We start from the raw sequence: 25222 nt of genomic DNA, 5'->3' as shown, positions 1-25222 counted from the left end.
TGTCTGATTGCTAAGGCTAAGACTTTTGGTACTGTGTTAAGTAATAATGGTGAGAGTGGACATCCTTGTCTTGTTCCTGAGCATAGAGAAAAGCTCTCAGTTTTTCCCAATTGAGGATAGTATGAGCTGTGGGTCTTTCACATATGGCCTTTAAGATGTTAAACTATGTTCCATCTATCCCTCCTTTCTTGAGGGTTTTTATCACACATGGGTGCTGTATTTGTCAAATGCTTTTTCTGCATCTATTGAGACAATCATATGGTTCTTATCCTTTCTTTTATTAATGTTGTATATCACATTGATTGATTTGGGACTATTGAACCAGCTCTGCAGCCCAGTGTTAAATCCCATTGGATCATAATGAATAATTCTTTTAATGTATTGTTGGATTTGATTTGCTAGAATCTTGTTGAGAATTTTTGCATCCATGTTCCTCAGGATATTGGCCTATAAATCTCCTTTTTGGTAGGGTCTTTGTCTGGTTTTGGAATCAAGGTAATGCTGGCCTCATAGAATGAGTATGGAACTTTTCCTTCCCTTTCTATTTTTTTGGGACAATTTGAGAAGGATAGGTATTAACTGTTCATTAAATAGCTGGTAGAATTCTCCTGGAAAACCACCAGACCGTGGACTTTTGTTACTTGGGAGATTTTTGATTACTGACTCAATTTCTTTGCTGATTACGTCTTCAAATTTTCTTTTTCTTTCTGTTTCAGTTTCGGTAGTTTGTATGTTTCTAGGAATTTCTCCATTTCATCCAGATTGCCCAATTTGTTGGCATATAATTGCTAATAATATTGTTATGATTATTTGTATTTCTGTGGTGTTGGTTGTGATCTCTCCTCTTTCATTCATGATTTTATTTACTTGGGCCCTTTTTTTTCTGTAAGTCTGGCTGGGGGGTTATCAGTTTTATTAATTCTTTCAGAGAGCCAGCTCCTAGTATCACTGATCTGTTCTACTGGGTTTTTTTGTTTGTTTGTTCCTATGTTGTTTATTTCTGCTCTAATCTCTATTATTTCCCTTCTTCTGCTGGCTGTAGGCTTTATTTGCTGTTCCTTACCTAGCTCCAGTCCATGTAAGGTTACGTTGTGTATTTGAGAATTTTCTTGCTTCATGATGAAGGCCTGTATTGGTATCTTTTCCTCTTATAATTGCCTCTTCTGCATCCCAAAGATCTTGAACTGTCGTGTTTTCATTTTCATTTGCTTCCATTTATTTTTTTATTTTTCTTTAATTCCTGGTTAACCCATTCATTCTTTAGTAGGATGTTCTTTAACCTCTTTGTGTTTATGGTCTTTCTAAATTTTTTCTTGTGGATGACTTCAATTTTCATTAGTGTTGTGGTCTGAAAATATGCTTGGTATATTCTCAATCTTTCTGTTCTTGTTGCAGGCTGATTTATGACCCAGTATGTGATCTGTTCTGGAGAGTGTTCCATGTTCACTCAAAGAGACTGTGCATTCTGCTGCTTTAGGATGAAATGTTCTGAATATATCTGTTAAATCTATCTGATCTAGTGTATCATTCAAAGCCATTATTTCTTAGTGATTTTCTGCTTAGATGATCTGTCCATTGCTGTAAGTGGAATGTTAAAAGACCCCTACTATTACTGTATTATTATCAATGAGTTTATGTTTGTTTTTAATTGATATAAATATTTATGCCCCTAATATGGGAGCAGCTAAATATATATAATTGTTAGATTTTCTTGTTGGATAGACCCCTTGATTATAGTACCCTTCTTCATTTCTTGTTACAGTTACTGTTTTACAGTCTAGTTTGCCTGATATATAAGTATGGTATTCTGGCTTTCTTTTGTCATTCATTAGCATGATAGATGGTTCTCCACCCCCCTCACTTCCAATGTGCAGATGTCTTTGGGTCTAAATTGAGTCCCTTGTGAGCAGCATATTGATGGGTCTTGTGTTCTTTTCCATTCTGTTACACTGTGTCTTTTGACTGGAGCACTGACTCCATTTACATTCAGAGCGATAATTGAAAGATAGGATTTTAGGGCCATAGTGTTACCTGTAAAGTTGGTGTTTCTGGTGATGTTCTCTGTTCCTTTGTAGTCTTTGTTGCTTTTGGTCTTTTTTTCCCCAAAGATTTCCCCATTAATACTTCTTGCAGGACTGGTTTAGTGGTCACAAACTCCTTTAGTTTTTGCTTGTCCTGGAAACTCTTTATCTCTCCTCCTATTCTGAATGACAGCCTTGCCAAATAAAGTATTCTTGACTGCATATTTTTCCCATTTAGCATTTAGCACATTGAATATATCATGTCATCGCTTTCTGTCCTGTCAAGTTTCTGTGGACATGTCTGCTGCCAACCTTATGTGTCTACCCTTGTAGGTTAAGGATATTTGTCTTTAGCTGCTATCAGAATTCTCTTTAACTTTGTATTTTGCAAGTTTCACTATGATATGTCTTGGAGTTGACCTGTTTTTATTGATTTCAAGAGTTCTCTGTGCCTCTTGGACTTGAATGCCTGTGTCCTTCCCTAGATTAGGGAGGTTCTCAGCTAATATTTGTTCAAATAAACCTGCCCCCTTTCCTGCTCTCTTTTCTGGGACTCCTGTAATACAGGTTTTATTATGCTTTGCAGAATTGTTGAGTTCACAGAGTCTACATTTGTGATCTCATAATTTTCTTTCCCTCTTTTCAGCTTTGTTATTTTCTATATAATTTTATCTTCTATATCACCTATTCAGTCCTCTCCTTCTTTCATCCTTGTTGTGATTACATTCAGTCGGTTTTGCATCTCAGTTATAGCATTTTTCATTTTGCCCTGAATACTTTTTAGGTCTTTTATCTCAGCAGTCTCCTTGCTTGCTGGGGGCAGGGTGGTGGGGTAGGGGTATTTGGACCTTTAACTAGATGTACTTTGATTTGTTTATTAATATAAGCCTGAAAAAGGAAAAAAGCCCTAATCCAAGCATAGGAAAAGGAGCAAAACAGCAAACAAACAATAAAGTATAAGCTTGATTCCAAAGAATAATAAAGAAGGAAAAAAGAAAAGAAGAAGAAGAAGAAGAAAAAAAAACCTGATCCAAAAAAAGGAAATAATCCAACAAATGAACAAAAACCTATAAGACTGATGCCAAAGAAAAAGAAGGGGGGGGGGGACCCAAAGTAAAAATATTTTAAAAAATTTAAAAAGCTTGGTTCTATTTCCACCAGAACTGAGGCTGATGCTTTTGAGCACTCTATGATGGGTAGAACTGCTACATGCAAGGGGCGTGTGTTGGTCTGAGAGAGAGGTCCTCTGTGCTGGCTCACAATCAGACCCATCCTTATAAAGATGCCCCTGTGGGCTGTAGGGAGCAGAGTTTGCTGTAAGCAACTCCAGCCTCCACTGGAGGCTCTGTTTCTCTCTAAAGTCTAACTGTGCTGGGCTGTGGGGAGTGGTGGAAGATGACATCATCACCCCCTCCCTCTCCTCCCAGAGAGTGAAGGGGAATTCCCACTCCCCACTATTCAGGAGGCCCTCACAGAAAAGCAAACAGTCTCCTCTCCTGTGTCCCAGGCTTTTGTCAGATCCCTGCCCTTCCTCTTTGTATCTGGCCACCGGCCTACCCAGCACCACAGTTCTGTTTTATCTCTGGCCAGTGGCTGGGATTCAAAACTCCAAATCTGGAGCACCTGGGTGGCTCAGTCATTTAAGTGTCTGACTCTTAATCTTGGTTCAGATCTTGATTTCGGGGTCATGAGTTCAAGCCCCACCTTGGGCTGCAGGCTACATTAAAAAGAAGAAGAGGAAGATGAAAAAGAGGAAGAAGAGGAAGAAGAAAAGACAAGAAAGGGAGGGAGGAGGAAGGAAGGAAAAGAAGGAAAGGAAAGGAGGGAAGGAAAGAAAAGAAAGGAAGGAAGAACGAAAGAAGAAAAAAGAAAACCTCCAAATCCTAAAGGGCCCAGCAAAGCATGGATTCCATCTCTCCCCCCCCCCAACCCCAAGAGGGCTTTGCTGTGTACCAGGCACTGTTGTGTCCCAGAAAAGCACTCGCAAGGCTGCACTTGGTGGCTGGAGTCTGTTTTGACACACAGAGGAAAAACTGCAAGCAGGTTGTCTGCCCTCTGCCTGCGCCTGTTTTATGCTGTTGAACAGTCACTCAGTGGCTCCCAGCAGTCCTTTTGTCCTTGGAGAGGCAAATACCCTCTTCCAAATGTACTCGAAGAAGGGGAGTAATCTCTCCCAGTATGACCCAAGGGATCCCCTCATCACAGTGTATTGTACGAACCCTATGCGCTGCTCTCTTTCCTGCTCTCTCTTTTTCCCTGACTTTTCTCTGCAAAAAGGACTCCCTCCATTTCATGGCACTGCAGCTTTTCTGTCCCCCAGTTCACAGCTCTGAATCTCACATCTGCCATACTCTCTCTCCAATTGTGCAGATTGTTTTCTTAATCCTCAGATTGATTTCCTAGTTGGAGAATGAGTTGATGAGAATTCTCAGAATGTATTTGAGAAGAAAATATACTTTTTAAATAGGGAATGAAATAAAACAGCAAAATAAATGAAAAAAAAAAATTCTGTTTAAGCAGTCCCAGGTGTTGATCATGTTATGTGTTCATTAGTCGTACTCTTTCCCACCAACAGATGTATAGGTCTATAGATGCAAAGGTGGTTTGTTTTTTTTTAATGGTTCTATGGAAATAAAAGGTGAAAATAATCAAAGAACAACAGCAGTGAAATAAAGAATTCTACGCATGTCCACTTCCTTTGTATTCCCTCCTGGCTTAATGAAGGAGCCCACCTGGGCTGGATTCTGAGTAGGACTTCTTTTCTCCTAGCCCCTGGAGACTTTCCCGTATCAGCAGATGCCTCACCATAAAAGGGGCTTCACTGTTTCATTCCTGAGCACCTCAGAGTTCTTATTTTCTCATAGAATTTGATTAGGACAAAACATGATAAATGGATCACATTTTATGTTTCTTCTGCTGAAGACTTAAAAAATAATAGGTGGAAGGAATGTGCTCCACTGAAGACTTAAAAAATGGAAAGGAACACCTGTATAAAGGATGTGATAAAAATTTCTTCCATGAAATCAATTACAACTTAAAGGGATAACCAGGAGTTCTATAGAAAGAAATGTCAAGGGGTTAATCATAAAATTGATATATTCAAAGACAAAGTTCAGCTTTAAGACACTATAATTGTATGGGGTGCCTGGGTGGCTCAGTTGATTAAAGCCTCTGCCTTCGCCTTGGGTAATGATCCCAGGGTCCTGGGATCGAGACCTGCATTAGGCTCTCTGCTCAGCGGGATGCCTGCTTCCCTTCTTCTCTCTCTCTGCCTACCTGTGATCTCTGTCTGTCAAATAAATAAATAAAATCTTTTAAAAAATTTTTTAAAAAGAGACTATAATTGTAGATAATATAAGTAGAGCAAACTAGGAATATAATGTGAAGTATTTTTTGTAACTGTTTGTTACTAGTCTTTCAGGGGCACTTGGGTGGCTCAGTCTGTTGAACATCTGACTCTTGGTTTCAGCTCAAGTCGTGATCCCAGGGTTGTGAGGTTAGGCCCCATGTCAGGCTCCACGCTCGACATGGAGTCTGTTCAAGCTTCTCGCACTTCCTTTTCCCCTTCTCCAACTTGTGCTCATTCTCTCCAAAATAAATCTTTTTTTAAAAAAAAAAAGAGTCTTTCAAGGACCTACTGAGTGACTAGAAGCTGAATATAAAGGAGTACATACTGTGTGATTCCATTTAACTATGAAATTCTAGAATAAGGAAAATTAATCTGTAATGATAGCAATCAGATCGGTAGTTGGGAGTGGTGGTTAACTGCACAAGGGTACAAGGGAACTTTCTGGGTAAATGGAAATGTTCTGTGTCTTGATTAGGGTTGTGGTAACATGGGTGTATTCATTTGTCCAAACTCTTTGACTTGTACACACAATATGGGTGCATTTTTTAAAGTGAATTATGTCTCATTTAAAAAAAGATTTTAAAAGTCTAAAATAATTTTTAAGTTTTTCTTGGACTTCTGTGCTATAAGACAAAAAAAGTTTGTGGAGGTTTTTTTAATGGTTTGTGAACCATAAATTGTAAAATACAGCAGTCAAATTATTGGTGTCTCTTTTTCTGAGCATTTTTAAAAATTTAAATTCAATTAGCCTACATATAGTACATTATTAGTTTCATATGTAGTGTTCAGTAATTCATCAGTTGCATATAATACCCAATGCTCATCACATCACATGCCCTCCTTAATGCCCATCACCCAATTACCCCATCCCCCTACCTACCTCCCCTCCAACAACCCTAGTTTGTTTCCTATAGTTAAGAGTGTCTTGTGGTTCTTTTCCCTCTCTGATGACTTCCCATTCAGTTTCCCTCCCTTCCCCTATGATCCTCTGTGGTGTCTCTCATGTAACACATGAGTGAAACCATATGATAGTTGTCTTTCTCTGATTGGCTTATTTTGCTCAGCAAAATACCCTCTTGTTCTATCCACATTGGTGTAGATGGTAAGTATTCATCCTTTCTGATGGCTGAGTTATATTCCATTGTATATATGTATACACCATATCTTCTTTATCTATTCATCTGCTGATGGACATCTCAGCTCTTTCCACAGTTTGGCTATTATGGACATTTCTGCTATGAACATTGGGGTACTGGTGCTCCTTCAGAATCTTTGAGGTAAATACCTAGTAGTACAATTGCTGGGTCATAGGGTAGCTCTATTTTTAACTTCATGAGGAACCACCATCCCATTTTTTCTGAGCATTTTTAAAGCAAAAATAGAATACTAACTTCTGGGAAGGTGATGTGGTATTATCTAGGGAACAGGAACTGGCCTGGGAAGAATGTGGCTACCAAACACACTTGAAGAAACACTGTTGTTATAACCTTTCTGGCTGTGTGGTGCATTGTGTTAAGTTCAGGTCATCTATGCAGCCAAATCTTGTACTCTGTCCCTTTTGTATATTGGTGAGAAATCCCACTGCTTATAAAATACTCAGATCTTCCCGCCTCTTTCTTTTCTTTTTTTAATTTTTTTATTTATTTGACAGACCAAGATCACAAGTAGGCAGAGAGTTAGGCAGAGAGAGAGAGGGAGGAGGAAGCAGGCTCCCTGCTGAGCAAAGAGTGGGATGTGGGGCTCGATCCCAGGACCCTGGGATCATGACCTGAGCCGAAGGCAGAGGCTTAAGCACAGAGCCACCCAGGCGCCCCTTCTTTTCTTTTTTAATTTTTAATTTTTTAAAAAAGATTTTATTTGTTCGACAGAGAGGGAGTACATGCACTGGTAGGGGGAGCAGGACAGGGAGAAGCAGGCTCCCTGCTGAAAAGGAAACCCAATGCAGGGTTCAATCCCAGGACCCTGGGGTCATGACCTGAGCCAGAGGCCAATACTTAACCAAATGAGCCGCCCAGGTGCCCCTCTTTTCTCTTTTTAAATAACCTGATTAGATGATTTGAAATTGAGACCGAGACTAGAGATATCAGGAGCAATGAATTTCATAAGGAGGGAAAGGCTTTTATGCAAATGAAATCAGAAATGCCAAGATCCAGCAGTTCTGTTTCTCTTTAAAGATTTATTCATTTATTTTAGAGAGCACACAGGTGAGGCAGAGGGGCAGGGGGAGAGGGAGAGAATCTTAAGCAGGCTCCCTGCTGCTTGCAGAGCCTTACATGGGACTTGATCTCCCCAACCCTAAGATCATGACCTGAGCCAAAATCAAGAGTCCGCTGCTTCACCAACTGAGTCACCCAGACTCAGATGTGTTTCTCTTTTTTAAAAAATGACCTTATTGTAAAAGATTAACACTCATGCTGAAAAGATATTATGATGAAAATACTATAAAACTGAAGTGTCACTAGACTAGGATTAACATCTTGAAACAAGACACCATCTATTTAGACTATTGGGCCAAAATTTCAATTGTAGCTAAGCAATTAAATTATCAAAAGAATGGGAGAAAATTCCTAAAATGTATTCTGCATCAGCTATCCTCTACCAACCCCACCCCTCTGGTAATAGGTTGTAAGGCGCTGCTAAGAAGGGAAAACTTAGACAAATCTCAGCAGCCAGGTCTCAGGAACACTGAGATAGACATCTGTTCCCTCTTCTAATGACAGTGCTACCTTTCATACTCTACATGTCTATGTACCTGTTCAGAATTCCTCAGGTTTGTTGGTGATGCCACCCAGTGCAAGGACTCCTGCAGAGCAACATTCTCACACCATTGACACACTCCCTGCTGGCCTATATTGATGGCTGCCTTTAGCCAGAGTAAGTTTCCAGTTCCTGCCTCTGGGGACCAGGCTGGCAGGCCACTTGACACAAAGCTTGGCAGCATGTGCAGAGGAGCTCCCTGAGAAAGGAGCTCTTGGTTTGGTGAAATCCTTCCCAGAGACTTGATCTTGGTCAAGGCTTCTTTTATGTTCTTTAATTTTTTTTTTTAAGATTTTATTTATTTATTTGACAGAGATCACAAGTAGGCAGAGAGGCAGGGAGAGAGAGGGAGAGGCAGGCTCCCCACTGAGCAGAGAGCCCGATGCGAGGCTCGATCCCAGGACCCTGAGATCATGATCTGAGCCAAAGGCAGAGGCTTAACCCACTGAGCACCCACGTGCCCCTTATGTTCTTTTACTTAAAGTCACCCCTCCTTGTTATCCCTGCCAAAATGTGCTCTCACACACACAAATGCACTAAAACCTTAGTATTTTGTACTAACTCTTTCAGATACTTCAGTATCTGTGGTCTTATTTTATCCTTCCAGGAATCCCTTGAAGTTGATAGAATAGGCATTTTTCCACTTGAAAGATGAGAAAATGAAGATATAGATGGACCTAATACTGATATCTAGTTAGTAATATCCTGGGAACAACATCCAGAGTTGCTGACTGCAAACCTGTTCCTTTTTCTACAATACACACTTTCTGTTTCCCTGTTTCCTCTCTATTAAACCTTCCAGCATGGGTGTTTAATCTCTTATTTCCTAAGGTGAGAGTTCTTTTACCAAGCCTTGTTTGTCTGGTGAGGGATATTTCTAAGGGACTGAAGGACTGCCATCCAAGTCTTGACTATAACAAGGGTCATCAAGTGAGGCCTCTCAATGATGTGGAGATTAAGAGTTAAGTTTAGTGCAGCTATAATTTTCTTACAACACTCTAATGTATGTGCTAGATATATTCAATAAAATACTCCTTAACTCTTTCCTTCCCTTCCAAGATGATCTGAGTGTAGGAAAAGGAAAATTATGTATCTGAGTAAAAAAGCAACTTGCAAAAAATTGCTAAAAGTTCAAAATTAAATATTACCCATTATTTTTGCATGGACGTTCTCAGAGAAGAGTTTCCTTGGGATGAAGTTGTCCTTTGCAGCTGTTGACTTCCTGGTATAAGTTATTAGAAGCTGGAAATTAGTAAGTAATAAATAAAAGTAATAAGTTGTGGGGCACCTGGGTGGCTTAGTCTGTTGAGTGCCGACTCTTGACTTCAGCTCAGGTCATGGTCTCAGGGTCATGGGACCAAGCCTTGCCTTGAGCTCCATGCTCAGTGGGGAGTCTGCTCCCTCTCCTTCTGCCCCTCCCCACGCCTGTGTGCATATGCACTCTCTCAAAATAAATTTTTTTAAAGTAATAACTCATTAGATATTGCATATAGCCAGTTAGTATCTCAGTAGTATCTATAAGTATATTCTTCTAGGAACCAAAAAAGATATAAAAAATCTGTAAACACTTTTTAAATTTACATTATATAAAAGATAGCAGTGTTTGGTAGGTCTTTGTTTTGTTTTGATTTTGGCAGTAGTCACTGTTATAATTCAGTTATCAGTACGTAATCTTGATAATCAGGCCTGGCAGTTGCTCTTTCTTTTGTAATGAATCACAATGAGGAGAAAAGTTCTAGTGAAAAGGTGTGATGAGCCACTTTATCACTAAAACTCATCATCCAATGGAGAGGTCAGCCTCCACTCATGGAATTTGAACTGTGTGGTGATCCATTAAGTATTACCAAATTGACAGAAATAGCCCCTTTTTAAATGTGTGGACAATATTTGCTGTTTTCTGATTATAAAATCAATACAAGAGAGACCATAGAGCATATAGGCTATGGGTTCACTGGCTTTGGAGTTGGAGAAGGCTTGGCTGCCATACATACTTGGTCACTCATGACTATGTGATCAAAACTCTCTAAGCTTTGGTGTCCTTATCTATAAAATGGGAGATACTACTTATCTGTAGGTATATATCTATAGAGGTATTATGTGAAGATAAAATAAAGCCAGTAAAATGCTTAGAACAGGGCCTAACCTAATAAAGGAAGTTAAAAAAAGAAGAAAATCAAAATGACTAGTAAACCACAAGCCACTGTTAACATGTTGACATGTTGGCTCTCAGGCTTTTTTCTGCTATACACACATATACACCAGTATGTACACATTTCTTTCAACCTTTTCCAAAATTGGGATTTTTGTTTTGTTTTGTTTATTTTATTTTATTTATTTATTTGACAGATTACAAGTAGGCAGAGAGGCAGGCAGAGAGAGGGGGGGAAGCAGGCTCCCTGCGGCAGAGAGCACGGATGTGGGGCTCGATCCTAGGACCCTGAGATCATGACCTGAGCCGAAGGCAGAGGTGAATTGGGATATTTTATATATAATCTATAACCTGCTTAAATTTTTCCCATGTATTTTTTTTTTCCAAGCTGTGTTTATTTGGGGCACCTGGTGGCTCAGTAGGTTAAAGCCTCTGCCTTTAGCTCAGGTCATGATCCCAGGGTCCTGGGATCGAGTCCTGAGTTGGGCTCTCTGCTCAGCAGGGAGCCTGCTTCCCTGCCTCTCTGCCTACTTGTGATCTGTCTGTCAAATAAATAAATAAATAAATAAAATCTTAAAAGAAAAATATGTGTTTATTTAGGGATACCTGGGTGGCTCAGTTGGTTAAGCATCTGCGTTTAGCTCAGGTCATGATCCCAGGACCCTGGGATCAAGTTCCACATCAGGCTCCTTGCTCAGCAGGGAGCCTGCTTCCCCCTGCTTGTTTTCTCTCTCTCTCTCTGACAAATTAATAAATAAATCTTTTTTTTTTTTTTAAAGATTTATTTGGGAGAGAGTGCATATGTGAGCAGGGAGGGGTGGGGGAGAGAATCTCCAGCAGATTCCCCCCTCACCATCCCCCCACTCCCGTAGAGCCCAATACAGGGCTCAATCCCATGACACTGGTATTACAACCTGAGCCACAATCAAAAGCCAGGCATTTAACCCATTGAGCCACCTGGGCTCCTCTCCCATATATCTTTATATTGCCCTTGACATTAAAATTTACTAAAACAGATTTTCATGATCTCATAATACTGTAACATGATTAAACATATTTAATCACTGCCTCCTTATGAGATTTGTTATTTCCAATATTTTACTATTATTAATGCTGCTACTTTTTTTAAGAGTTTATTTATTTATGTGAGAGAGAGCACAGAGGAAGAGTAAGATGGAGAAGCAGACTTCCAGCTGAGCTGAGAGCCTGAGCAGTTTGAGTTTGAACTTTTTCATATGTTTATTAATTCCTGGCATTACTTCAGCAAAATACTTTTTTTTTTTCTTTGAGAAGTTGTTTATTTATTTGTCAGAGAGCACAAGAAGGGGGAGTGGCAGGCAGAGGTAGAAGCAGGCTCCTTGCTCAGCAGTGCCAGACTCAATCCCATGACCAGAGCCAAAGGCAAACACTTAACGGACTGAACCACTCAGGTGTCCCAGTGAAAATACCTTTTAATGAATGAATATAACCTGTAAAAGTTTTTTAGGTAGGATCTCAAGCTTATAGAATAGTGCCAGGTACATAATAAGTACTCAGAAAATATTTTTGGCATGCAAATTAGATGAATGGCAAGAATATTAACTATCATATTTGTTTCAGATGGTGTCAAGTCTTAATATCATTGCCTTGTATACATACAAAGATAATGCTATCTTGATTCTTAGTCTTATACCCTAATTTTTTTCCATTCTTTTCTACCCCTACAGTTCATCCATGAGCTCGGATTTCCCACATTACAACTTCAGGATGCCTAATATTGGATTCCAGAATCTGCCTCTCAACATATATATTGTGGTTTTTGGCACTGCTATATTTGTCTTCATCCTCAGTTTACTCTTCTGTTGCTACTTGATTAGGTAATCAATTTTCATTCTTTGTTACTTCAGACTATGTTAAACAATCAATTGTAAATCAGTTCTTTGCCCTTATGTTAAAAAATTATGTAAGTGTGATAATGAGCAAATTTTCTTTCTTTTTTTTTTTTTTAAGTTTGCTTATTTAAGCAATCTCTACACCCAGTGTGGGGCTCAAACTCACGAACCCAAGATCAAGAGCTGCACACTCCTCTAACTGAGCCAGCCAAGCACCCCAATAATTAGCAAAGTTTCTAAAATTAAGGTTGCTTAATATTTTAACCTTCTGCGTGTTAGTTACTTATCAGTAAACACCTTTATAAAGTCTTCAATCCTTCCTGCTGATGAAATGTTTTACTCTAGAGAAGAAAATTGTCATTTATTTTTCTAACGTATTAGTACCTGGTCTAGGTACACTTACGTCATTTTCTGTTCCCAAGATTTAATCTACATTCACAGATTTCAGGGTATTTTTTCAAGAAGGGTATTACATCATTGTCAGCTAAAGTTATTAGGGATCAGAAAACATTGTCCAAGACAAGATCTGAGCCTTTAAACAGGTTCTTGTGATCTCTTAAGATTTCAAGCTCCTTTGGTCAGGTGTTCAGGTGATTGATTATCTACATAAAACACTAAATATTCAGGGCACCTGGGTGTCTCAGTTGGTTGGGTCTGCCTTTGATTTGGGTCATGATCCCAGGGTCCTGGGATCCCATGGGTCCTGCGTTGGGCTCCCTGCTCAGCAGGGAGTCTACCTCTCCCTCTCCTGCCCCTCCCCCTACTGCTCATGCCTCTCCCTCTTTCTCACAAATAAATAAAAACTTTAAAAAAAAGCCACTAAATACTCCACAAGCTCTACAGCACATATACAGATAAGTGACACCTCACTTGAAAAGGAGTAATGGATTTGGCCAGTAAAGATTCACAGTTCACTTACTTATAATTATTTAATGAAGTATCTTCTTCTTATAAGTTTTTAGATAGGATCTAATTTTCAAACCCAAAACTCAGACTACAAAAATTCGTAAACTATATTGTTCAAAGAGTGTTATAAGAAAGAGTAGAAAAACTGGGTTTTACTAAACAACTATACTTCTAACAATTTTTAGTATTTGCATAATATGTGATTATGGTCAAGGTAAATACCATCAACAGATATCTTTCAGCAATAATTAATTGTTTCCACCAGTGGTCACTCACTGATGGTAAAATTCAAACACTTCTAGTGTGTATTTCCAGTATTCTGACAAGTGAATTTATATTCTTCATAAAAAGTGAATCTTTTCTGAAGCTCTCACAAAATATAGTCACCTCTTATCTCATAGATATGCTGGTTAGTTATGATTTTTAGGTCTTTATCAGAGTAATGAACACTTTAGCTCATGTAATTATAGCATTAGGAAAAGAGTTTTTAAAAAATCTATTTCCATAAATGCCTTCTTTCTAACATTTCTTTAATAATAGTTTGATAGGGGCCTCTGAGTGGCTCAGTCCCTTAGGCATCTGCCTTCCACTCAGGTCATGATCCCAGGGTAGTGGGATCAAGTCCCACATCAGGCTCCCTGCTCATCGGGAGTCTGCTTCTCCCTCTGCCCCTCATCCCATTCATATGCTCTCATGTACGCTCTCTCGCTCGCTCTCAAATAAATAAAATCTTTAAAAATAATAATAGTTTGATAAATTTTATATAAATATTCAGCTTATTTTTTTTAATTAAGGAATTACCCATAGCAAAAATAGGTCTTTGTAACTTTAAAATAATTATCTCTGGGGAAGATGGCAGAAGACTGCTGATTTTTTTGTTGTTGTTCCTTTTCTCAGACCTACTAAATTTTTTGGTAATTCCCCTACAGATAGTGGTTTTTAACTAAGAAATTTGTTAACTTAATATTTGAAACCAAATTATATTTTAAAAGAAGATAAAAATAATAAAACATAACAAAATATCTTTAAAGGCTTATTAAAGAAGGGGTTTTATATATATAAAATATTCTAAAGTATTGTAAACAAGCTCATAGTATAATTTTTATTACTATGTCAAAGAATTAATTAAGCCTTTAGCCTTCCTGTTTTAAGAAAAACACTAATATACCAATTGTGATTCTGTGTAAATCTTTTGAGAAATCAGTTGTGAAACACCATTTTACCTCATTGTATTCCTTTTTTTTTTTTTTTTAAAGATTTTATTTATTTGACAGACAGAGATCACAAGTAGGCAGAGAGGCAGGCAGAGAGGAAGTGGAAAGAAGGCGCCCCGCTGAGCAGAGAGCCGGATGCGGGGCTCAATCCCGGGACCCCGAGATCATGACCTGAGCCAAAGGCAGAGGCTTTAATCCAATGAGCCACCCAGGCGCCCCATACCTCATTGTATTCCTTCTAATAACCAGGCAAATAGGTAAAGAGAAAGGGAAAAAATGATAGCGTTGTTTTTACATTATTATTACACTTCTTTTTATCCTTTCTGTATGCTTATTATTCAGCTAACAAAGCAAGTGGGGATCTGCGACACTAAAATAAAATTACCTTGTCTAATCAAAGAAGCCAGTCAAGTTTAAACATTTCTAAATTTCATTTCCAAGTCAGTGGTACCATTTTGGAAATTAAATCATGATCTAAGGACCTTTTCCTGATGATCCCAGTTTGTTACTTTTAACCTTTCGTATGTTAAATTTGGATTTAACAAGTCTTGCAGTTAATCTGGAAATTCATGGATTCGGCTCTTTTAAAATGATCCAAGCCCATTTTTGAACATAACTTAAGGTCTCTAACACCTTTCCAGGAGGCTCTTCTGTTCTCACGCAGAGAGATCCCTCTAGTCACACCAGACTCATCAGAACCTTAGGAGGAACATAAGAGTACAATCACAGTCTTATACAGTACTGTAGTATAGAATATTCTGCCCATGATAGCGTTAGGAATAGATCACTACTGGAACACAAAAAGAGGACATCTTACCTTGCTAGCAATGATACTGCTTTATAATGAATAATATAATATTCTGTTATAATATAATATTCTGTTATTTATCTCTGCCCAGATAGATATTTGTTTTGCTTACTGTATCCCAAACACTCATAGCAGTGCCTGGCAGAATACTGGCATTTAATAAATGTTTGTTGGGTAAATGAAAGAATGGTGCCCCTAGTAGGAAGTCATTAGATATGCATAAAAGTAAAAAATCAAGAAGCAGCAACATAAGGAAGGTATTTAAAGACATGGAAAGAAACATCAAAATAGTAAGCTAAAAGGGAGAGGGCAGAGGGCTGATTTTCTTTTTATTACTAACCTTGTAGAACTATATATGACTTTGAAACTTGGGCATATATAATTTTGATAAAGTCAAAAACTGAAATTACAGGGGAGATTGTGAGTTATCTAATAGAAATCATAAGGTATTGAGCCAAGATAATGAATAGATCACTACTGGAACACAAAAAGAGGACATCTTACCTTGCTAGCAATGATAATGATAGTAGAGCCAGAGAGGTTGTTATGGATGGTTGTAAGTAATATTTGTCAGGAGAAAATGAACAGAATTTGGTGACCAGACATTAATGATGGGCAGCTCAGAATTTTTCCTGGACTTCTGGTTGGCAGCCAGGTAGATAGCAGTCTAGAGACAGAAAATGGATAGGCAAGTTTGGGGTGGAAGTATAATAGATTCCGTTTTAGACATGGGAGGACTGTGTTTCCAGTGTAATAGTCAAACTGTTTAGTACACAATTGGATATATAGGTCTAAAGCTTATATATATACGTCTGGTCTTAAAATAGGAGGTCATGTAATAATAGGTAGAGGCTAAGGCCAGGAGTGTCCCCTAGAGAGAATGTGTATAGTGAAATAAAATAGGTACAGGACCAAATCCTAGGAAAATTTTGATATTTAAGAGGAGCCCATAGAAGACACTTGGAGGGGATAACAGAAGATAGGCAGAAAATCATGAGACCAGTACCCCATAAGTAGGGTTTCCATGGATTGAGTCAGTTGTGTCAGCTGCTTTCGTGGATGTCCAGTAAAAGAAGAACTGAAATGTTCTCATTACATTTGATAATTAGGTTTGCATCTATAATTTTAGTTAGGAAAGTTTTAGTAGCGTGGATACAGGGGTGATGAAAGGTGAGCTGTAATTGGGCAAAGCCTAACCAGCAGGTGAAAATGGATACAAGAAATATGATCTCCTCTCTGAAGAATCTTGGCTGAGAAAACATTAGGTTGGGGTGGGATGGGGGAGGCGTGTGGTTTGCTGTAGAATCAAGGGACTATTTTGGTGTTTGTTTAAGAGATTTGAGCATATTTGTAAATATATATATAATATAAATAATATTAAGGAGAATGAGCTAGATGTGGAGGATTTTTAAGAAAGAAGGAACCATGGAGGTAAGAAGAGACTCACATAAAAGTTCAAGTGGCATTTGTTCTAAGCAGGAGATCCTTCTTAAGACAGAGATGAAAGTAACTGTGGAAAATGATACACATGTATAGAGCTTCCTCAACTTGTAATGGGATTTTGTCTCAACAAACCCATGGTAAATTGAGAATATCTTAAGTCAGAAATGCATTTAATACACCTAACCTGCTGCACATCATAGCTTAGCCTAGCCTACCTTTATGGGCTCAAAACACTTAGGTTAGATTACAGTTAGGCAAAATCATCTAACACAAAGCCTATTTTATAATAAAGTGTTGAATATCTAGTGTAATTTATTGACTACTGTACTGAAAGGGAAAAACTGAAAGGGTTGTATTGGTACAGAATCGTTGTAAGTGTACAGCTTGTTTACCCTCATGATTGTGTGGCTGACTTGGGAGCTGCAGCTACTACCATTGCCCAGCATCACAAAAGAGTATCAGACAGCATATTGCTAGCCTGAAAAAAGATCAAAATCCAAAGTAAGGTTTGGATTTTGATCTCTTTCCAGGCTAGCAATATGCTGTCTGATACTCTCTTGTAGGACTTTACAAGATACAAGATACTCTCTTGTAGGACTTTAGCACCATCTTAAAGTTGAAAAGCACAAAGTCAAGCCATGTTTAGTCCGGGACTTGTAAGTATGTGAAACCAGAGAGCTTTCATATCTGATAATCTCTTTCTTTCACTTTAAAGTAGTTAAAAATGATGTGGAAGGGAATGGTAGGATAAAGCTTGAAGAGAGTGGCAAGAATTTGAATTACCACTGTATGTAAGCTTAGTATACCGAGAATGAATAGGTAGAATTAGAAAACAAGTGGAGAGTCTAAACTGAGAATGGAGACCACAGATTTATTGTGGCCATCAGCTATACAGTTTTATAATTTTCTCCAGCACTATGCAGCTTTTTTTTTTTTTTTTTTGCTTTTTTTTTTTAGATTTTATTGATTTATTTGAGAGAGAAACAGTGAGAGAGAGCATGAAAGAGGAAAAGGTCAGAGGGAGAAGCAGACTCCCGGTAGAGCTGGGAGCCTGATGCGGGGCTCTATCCCGGGACTCCGGGATCATGACTTGGGCCAAAGGCAGTTGCTTAACCAGCTGAATCACCCAGGTGCCCTACTATTCAGCATTGTTAATCACACCCTCTTAGATACTTCTTTAGGAATCAGTATTTATTCAGCACTTATGTCTTTCAGCCCCTGTGCTGTGCACTGCAGTTGAACTAGGTAATTTTATTATCTTTATTTTACAGAAGTTAAATAATTATCTTACAGTCACACAGATAAAAATTGGTTAGAGCTGAGACTCAAACCCATTTGTATCTGACCCCAGAACATGTGCTCTTAACCTTAAACAATAATCAGTTGTGTTTATTAGGCTTCATTTCAAAATAACAATTTTAGAATTTCATAATCACTCTTAAAAGACAGATTTGCATTTGAACCTGGAATTTTTTAATGAAGACAGTACCTATTTTGCTTTTCTTTTAAATAGTGGATAACAAACTATATAAGAAAAAGGAAATAAAAGTATTATTCCCCATTCTCACCTCTCTTCACCAAGTCACAATCTATATTACTAGTATGTTTCCTGGAAGGAATAGCAAAAAGGTAACTGTTAAATGTGTAGCAAATGGAAAATAAAACAGTTTAATGTAAAATATTAGGTAATTAATGGAACTTAGAGTAAAGGAATGATCAGAAAGGTGAAGTTAATTTAAGGAGGAGTTCCTAGAAGCGATGAATTATGAAGCTTGGATTAAAGAAAAAGGTGAGCACAAATTGGTTTATGCTGTGGTTGGATATAATGATGCTTTGGAAAAATATGTAGATCCAACTAAAAGAGTCAAACAAATATGCAGATCTAGCCTCATTTTAATGAACTCTAATGGAATTCATTTTATTCTTTACATGAAAATGTACTGAACACTTTTCTTGTAAAATAAGCAGACAAAAAGAAGCAGTAAGGATATAGATGATTTGAACTACGTGAGTAATAAATTAGACCTAAGAAAGAGAAATTTATAGTTTTAAAAATATATTTTACAGACAGGCTGAAAACCAGTTATATGTTTTCCTTTAATAAAGCCTAAAAAAAAAAAAGCCAATTAAATCCAAAAGAAAGTAGAAGAAGAAAATTAAAAACCCAGGCACCGAAATCAATGAAATAGAAAACAAATGTATAATAAAATCACTGAAGCCAAAAGCTGATTCTTTGGAAAGATTAACAAAATTAATGAATCTCCAGAAAGAATTGATCAGGAAAAAGAGGAGAAAAAACATAAATTACTAATATCAGAAATGTGGGGCCCCTGGCTAGCTCAGTCAGTAGAGCGTGTGACTCTGGATCTCAGAGTACTTAGTTCGGTCCCCTTATTGAGTGCAGAGATTACTTAAAAATAAAATCTTTTTTAAAAAATTGAAAAAGAGGACAGTACTATAAATCCTACAAATATTATAAGATCAAAATGTATATTATGAACAACTTTATGCCAATAAATTTGAAATTTTAGTTGAATTGGATATTTTCCTAGAAAAAAATGTAGTGCATCAAAACTGACACAAGAAATGGCATTTAAGAAAACCCACAATTGGGACGCCTGGGTGGCTCAGTTGGTTAAGCAGCTGCCTTCGGCTCAGGTCATGATCCCAGCGTCCTGGGATCGAGTCCCACATCGGGCTCCTTGCTCCGCAGGGAGCCTGCTTCTCCCTCTGCCTCTGCCTTCCACTCTGCCTTCCACTCTGTCTGCCTGTGCTCGCTTTCACTCTCTCTCTCTCTGACAAATAAATAAATAAAATCTTAAAAAAAAAAAAAAAAAAGAAAAAAAAGAAAAAAAAAAAAAAAAGAAAACCCACAATTAACATCACACCCAGTGGTGAAAGACTGAAAGCTTTCCCCCTAAGATCAGGAACAACACAAAGGTACCTGTTTTCACCAAGGCTGTTTAGCATTATATTAGCAGTTCTGGCCAGAGTAGTTAAGCAAGAAAGGGAAATAGAAGGCATCCAATTGGAAAGAAGCAAAACTATCTTATTGCAGATGACATGATTCTGTATAGTATTGGCAATCCCACAGAATACACACACACACACACACACACACACACACACACACAAAACTCTAGACCTAACATATTAAGCAAAGTTTCAGGGTACAAAATCAATACACAAAAATTGGTTGTGTTTCTATACATCAGCAAGGAATGATCTGAAAAGAAAATAAACAATCCATTTACAATAGCATCCAAAAGAATAAACTTCCTAGGAATAAAATTAACCAAGGAGGTAGAAGACTTGTACATTGAAAACTACAGAAACTGCTGAAAGAAATTAAAGAAGACTTAAATAAATGGAAAGGCATTCTGTATGTTTATGGATTAGAAGACTTAATATTATTAAGTTGGCAGTACTTCTCAAAGCAACCTACAGATTCATTGCACTCCCTAACAAAATTCCAGTAGCCTTTTATATGGAAAAACTGACCCTCAGCTGATCTGGAAATGCAGGGGGCCCTGAATAGCCAAAACAGTGTTGAAAAGGAAATGATTTCTTAGATTTGACATCAAAAGCACAAGCAACAAAAGAAAGAATAGATAAGACTCACAAATATTAAAAACATTTGTGCATCAGAGAACATTATTAAGAAAGTAAAAATAAAGGAGGAGCCTGTGTGGTTCAGTCAGTTAAGCATCTGACTCTTAATTTCAGCTCAGGTCATGATCTCGGGGTCATGAGATTGAGCCCCATTTCAGACTCTGTGCATGGAGTCTGCTGGAGATTCTCTTCTCCCTTTGCCCTCACTTGCATATATTCTTTCTCTCTCTCTCTCTAATAAATAAATCTTTTATTTTTTTTAAAAAAAGGTAAAAAGATAATCTATAGAATGGAAGAGAAATATTTCCCGTTCATATATCATTTTTTCAAGATTTTATTTATTTATTTGACAGAGATCACAAACAGGGAGAGCAGGAAAGGGAGAAGCAGGCATCCCACTGAGCAGGGATCCTGATGCAGGACCCTGGGATCATGACTTGAGCTGAAGGCAGACACTTAACCAACTAAGCCACCCAGGCATCCCTCCAATTCATATATCTGATAAGGATTTAATAACCAGAGTATATTTTTTAAAATTTCTAACAACTCAATGATGAAAGACAACTGAATTTTAAAATAGACAAAAGACTTAAATAAATAGCCATTTTCCCAAAAAGGATATATGAATGGCCAAGAAATACATGAAAAGATGTTCAAATAGAACATCTGGATCTCACCTTTATGATCATTGATCATAAAGGAAGTGAAAATTAAAACCACTATGAGATCCACTTCACAAGTACTAGAATGTTATAATCAAAAATATAGAAAATTACAAGTGCCCTACCTAGAAACGTGTAAAAAGAAAGAAGATGTAACAAACAGAGGAATATATTGTGTTCATAGTTTGGAAACTTAGACTTGCAAGATGTCAGTTATTCCCACAGTTGATCTATAAATTCTATGTACAACCTCAGTTAAAATCCCAGCAGATTTTTTTTGGAAATTGACTACCTCATAAAATTTATATGGAAGTACAGAGGATCAAGAATAGCCAAGACAGTAGTCAAAAGCAGAGCTTGAGGACTTAACACTATCAGACCCGAAACTTGTTTCAAAGCCCCAGTATTTAAAACAAAGTGCTATTCATCTAGCACTCAGAATTTGGTTTCTAAATACTATTCTTTAATAAAAGGAACCAAGACTCTTTCGAAGAAGTGTTAACCACTTCTACAACTGGGGCATGGGAAATACAAGATGAGTTTGGAACACCTTTTCGTACAAGTAAGCAAGGACATGCATGGAAAAGGGTAAGGGCAAGCTGAAAGGACACGAGTCAGCCTGGTGGAGCTCCTAAAGGCCAAACCCAAATCAGTTTGAGCAACAAAATAAATAATGATCTTACTGAATTATAACCCATAGACTAAAACAAATATCCACAAGTTACTACAGATATAAATAAATAAGGAAGATGGGACATCTTTTCCATACAGAAGAATTCCAGTTAATATACTAGGAATTAGAAAACTATAAAACTATCACCATGCAGCCACTATAGTAATTGTTGCAAGATGGGTGCTAAAATCAGTGGGCAAAAGTTTGAGGGGAAAAAATAGGGTATTTGCATAGTTTCAACATCTCTCCTGCAAGATAATGATTGATCAGTCACAAAGAGGGAAATAGTAACTTTTTTCTTTTTAAGATTTTATTTATTTATTTGACAGATCACAAGTAGGCACAGAGGTGGCAGCGGGGGCGGGGGCTGGGGCGGGGGGCAGGGGTGGCAGGAAGCAGGCTCCCTGCTGAGCAGAGAGCCTGGATGTGGGGCTTGATCCTAGGACCCTGAGATCATGGCCTGAGCCAAAAGCAGAGGCTTAACCCACTGAGCCACCCAGGCTCCCCAAGGGAAATAGTAACTTTTACAGTGGAGAGACCCAGTAGACACTGCCATAACTAAATGATCATGGCTAATGTGTCAAAAGCTTGCAAGTCAAGGGAAAACTAAAGAATTTTCAGGGATTGGAGGAGACTAAGGAGACCTAAATAGATGCAAGGTAGGATCTTAGATTGGATAAAAGAACAGGAAAAGGAGGTTAATGAAAAAAAAAGTTTGAAAAACGGGGCGCCTGGGTGGCTCAGTGGGTTAAAGCCTCTGCCTTCGGCTCAGGTCATGATCCCAGGGTCCTGGGATCTAGCCCCACATCGGGCTCTCTGCTCAGCAGTGAGCCTGCTTCCTCCTCTCTCTCTCTCTCTGCCTGCTTCTCTGCCTACTTGTGATCTCCGTCTGTCAAATAAATAAATAAAATCTTTTTTAAAAAAAAGTTTGAAATTGAAACGGTTTGTTTAATTTTATGATAATATTATAGTAATAATAAATAAGTAATAAATAATATAATAGTAATAAAATAATAGTAATATCAGTGTTAATTTCCTAGTTTTGATTATTGTACAATGATTGTGTAAGTTGTGAACATTGGAAAATCTGGGAGGAAAGTCTATGTGAACTCTATTTTTTGAAGCTTTTCTATAAGTCCGAAATTATTTCAGAATAGAAGCTAAAAGGAACAAAAAAAGCTAATGTGGGGATACCTGGGTGGCTCAGTGACAACATGTCTGCCTTTGGCTCATGTGGTGATCCCAGAGTCCTGGGATCGAGTCACACGTCCAGCTTCTTTCTCAGCGAGGAGTCTGCTTCTCCCTCTCTGCCAGCCACTCCCCCTCCTGTGCTCGCTCCCTCTGACAAATAAATAAAATCTTCAAAAACAAAACAAAACAAAAACTAATGTAATGACACTAGGTGCATCATTTCCCAGGATTGCTATAACAATGTACCACAAACCCAAGTGGCTTAAAAATAACAGAACTCTAGTCTCACAGTTCTGGAGGTTAGAAGTTTGAAATCAAGATGTCATCAGGTCCATGCTCCCTCTGAAGGCTCTAGGGGAGAATCCTTCCTGGCCTCTTACCTAGTTTCTGGTAGTTACCAGAAATCTCTGATGTTCTTTGGCTTGTACCTGCCTGATTTCAGTCTGTTTCTCTCTTTACCTGGCCTTCTTACCTGTGTCTCTGTATGTCCTCTCCTCTTCTTCTACACCAGTCGTATTGGATTTAATGTGGCCTCATTTTAACTAAATAATCGACAAAGACTCTATTTGCAAATAGAATTGTGTTCTGAGGTTCTAGCAGACATGAATTTTTGACACTTTCAACCCAGTATGCAGGAATAGGCAAACAGACTAATGGAATAGATAGAACTCTAGAAACAGACCTACATACTGGATCTGACTTATGACAGATATGCCACTGCTATGCAGTAGGAAAAATAGGGTCTTTTAAATAATAACCCCACATATAATAAATAAATGAATCAATATATGAATGAATCGGGTGCCTGGGTGGCTCAGTGGGTTAAGCCGCTGCCTTCGGCTCAGGTCATGATCTCAGGGTCCTGGGATCGAGTCCTGCATCAGGCTCTCTGCTCAGCAGGGAGCCTGCTTCCCTTTCTCTCTGCCTGCCTCTCTGCCTACTTGTGATCTCTCTCTGTCAAATAAATAAATAAAATCTTTTAAAAATATGTATATGAATGAATCAAATGAATCAACTGAAAATCTGCATGTGGATAAAAAGAATCTTAACCCTTACATCACATCATATATAAAGACTAATTTCAGATGGATCATAAGTAATTTTGGATGGATACCTAAATGTGACAGGTAAAATAACAAATTGTTTGCACATACACACAAGAGAATATCTTCCTGATCTGGGGGTAGGCAAGGATTCTTTATCTGGATGCAAAAAGGACTGACATTATTGGGACGAGTTTATACTTGGACTTAAATTAAAAGCTTCTGTTCATCGAAAGATACCATCAAAAGAATGAAAACACAGGCCATAGAGTAGGAGATAATTGCAGTACGTAGACCCAAAAGAGGACTTGCATCTGAAATATATAAATAACTCCTACAAATCAATAAGGAAAAGGTAGCTCGTTTTTTAAAGACTCAAACAGGCATTTTATAAAGGAAGTTATCCAATAAGCTTAACAATAAGCTTTTTATAAAAGGTTCTGAACATCAATTGGGAAATGCAAATTAAAGCTGAAATGAGATACCACTGAATACCTACCAGATTGGCTAAAATTTTTTTAACTGATCCTACTAAGTAGTGGCAAAGATGTGAAAGAGCAAGCGCTCTAGTGCATTATATCTAGGAATAGCAATTGGTACAAGCATTTTGACTAGCAGATCTACTCCTCAGTGTATACTTAACAGAATTGAGTCTATATGTCCACTAAGAGATGTAGAATTTATGTAGTAGCTTTATTTACAATAGCCCCAAACTGGAAGTAACCTCAGTATTCATCAGCAGTGGTGGGGAATGCAAGCTGGTGCAGCCACTCTGGAAAACAGCTTGGAGGTTCCTCAGAAAGTTGAAAATAGAACTACCCTATGACCCAGCAATTGCACTACTGGGTATTTACCATAAAGATACAAATGTAGTGCTCCAAAGGGGCACGTGCACCCGAATGTTTATCGCAGCAATGTCCACAACAGCCAAACTATGGAAAGAACCTAGATGTCCATCAACAGATGAATGGATAAAGAAGATGTGGTATATATATACAATGGAATACTATGCAGCCATCAAAAGAAATGAAATCTTGCCATTTGCAACAACATGGATGGAACTATTATGCTGAGCGAAATAAGTCAGTCAGAGAAAGACAATTATCATATGATCTCCCTGATATGAGGAATTTGAGAGGCAATGTGGGAACTTTGGGGGATAGGGAAGGAAAAAATGAAACAAGATGGGATTGGGATGGGGAGGAGTCAAGATAGCAGAGGAGTAGCAGGCTGAGATGACATCAGGTAGCAGGAGATCAACTAGATAGTTTATCAAACCATTCCGAACACATACAAATCCAACAGGAGATCGAAGAGAAGAAGAGCAGCAATTCTAGAAAACAGAAAATCACCCACTTTCTGAAAGGTAGGACCTGCGGAGAAGTGACTCCAAAGCAATGGGAAGATAGACTGCAGGGGGAGGGGCAGGCTCCCAGCAAGTGGCGGAGCAACGGAGCACAAAATCAGAACTTTTAAAAGTCTGCTCTACTGAGGGACATTGCTCCAGAGGCTAAGCCAGGGTG

The 25222-nt window shown here is 38.2% G+C and overlaps 1 protein-coding gene across 1 annotated transcript in view; it reads left to right on the top strand.

Annotated features, from left to right (window-relative positions):
- Positions 1-25222, top strand: part of RNF24 (ring finger protein 24) — a 99676-nt gene that overhangs the window by 51730 nt on the left and 22724 nt on the right. Inside the window, exon 2 of the mRNA XM_059133848.1 lies at positions 11983-12132. Within this exon, the coding sequence (XP_058989831.1) occupies positions 11990-12132 (143 nt within the window). The 5' untranslated portion in view covers positions 11983-11989. The remainder of the gene's footprint in view (positions 1-11982; positions 12133-25222) is intronic.

Source organism: Mustela lutreola, chromosome 9 (genome assembly GCF_030435805.1).
Source record: "Mustela lutreola isolate mMusLut2 chromosome 9, mMusLut2.pri, whole genome shotgun sequence".
NCBI lineage: Eukaryota > Metazoa > Chordata > Mammalia > Carnivora > Mustelidae > Mustela > Mustela lutreola.
The sequence above is the reverse complement of the archived record's forward strand: the minus strand, read 5'-3'. Positions and strand labels throughout refer to the sequence as shown.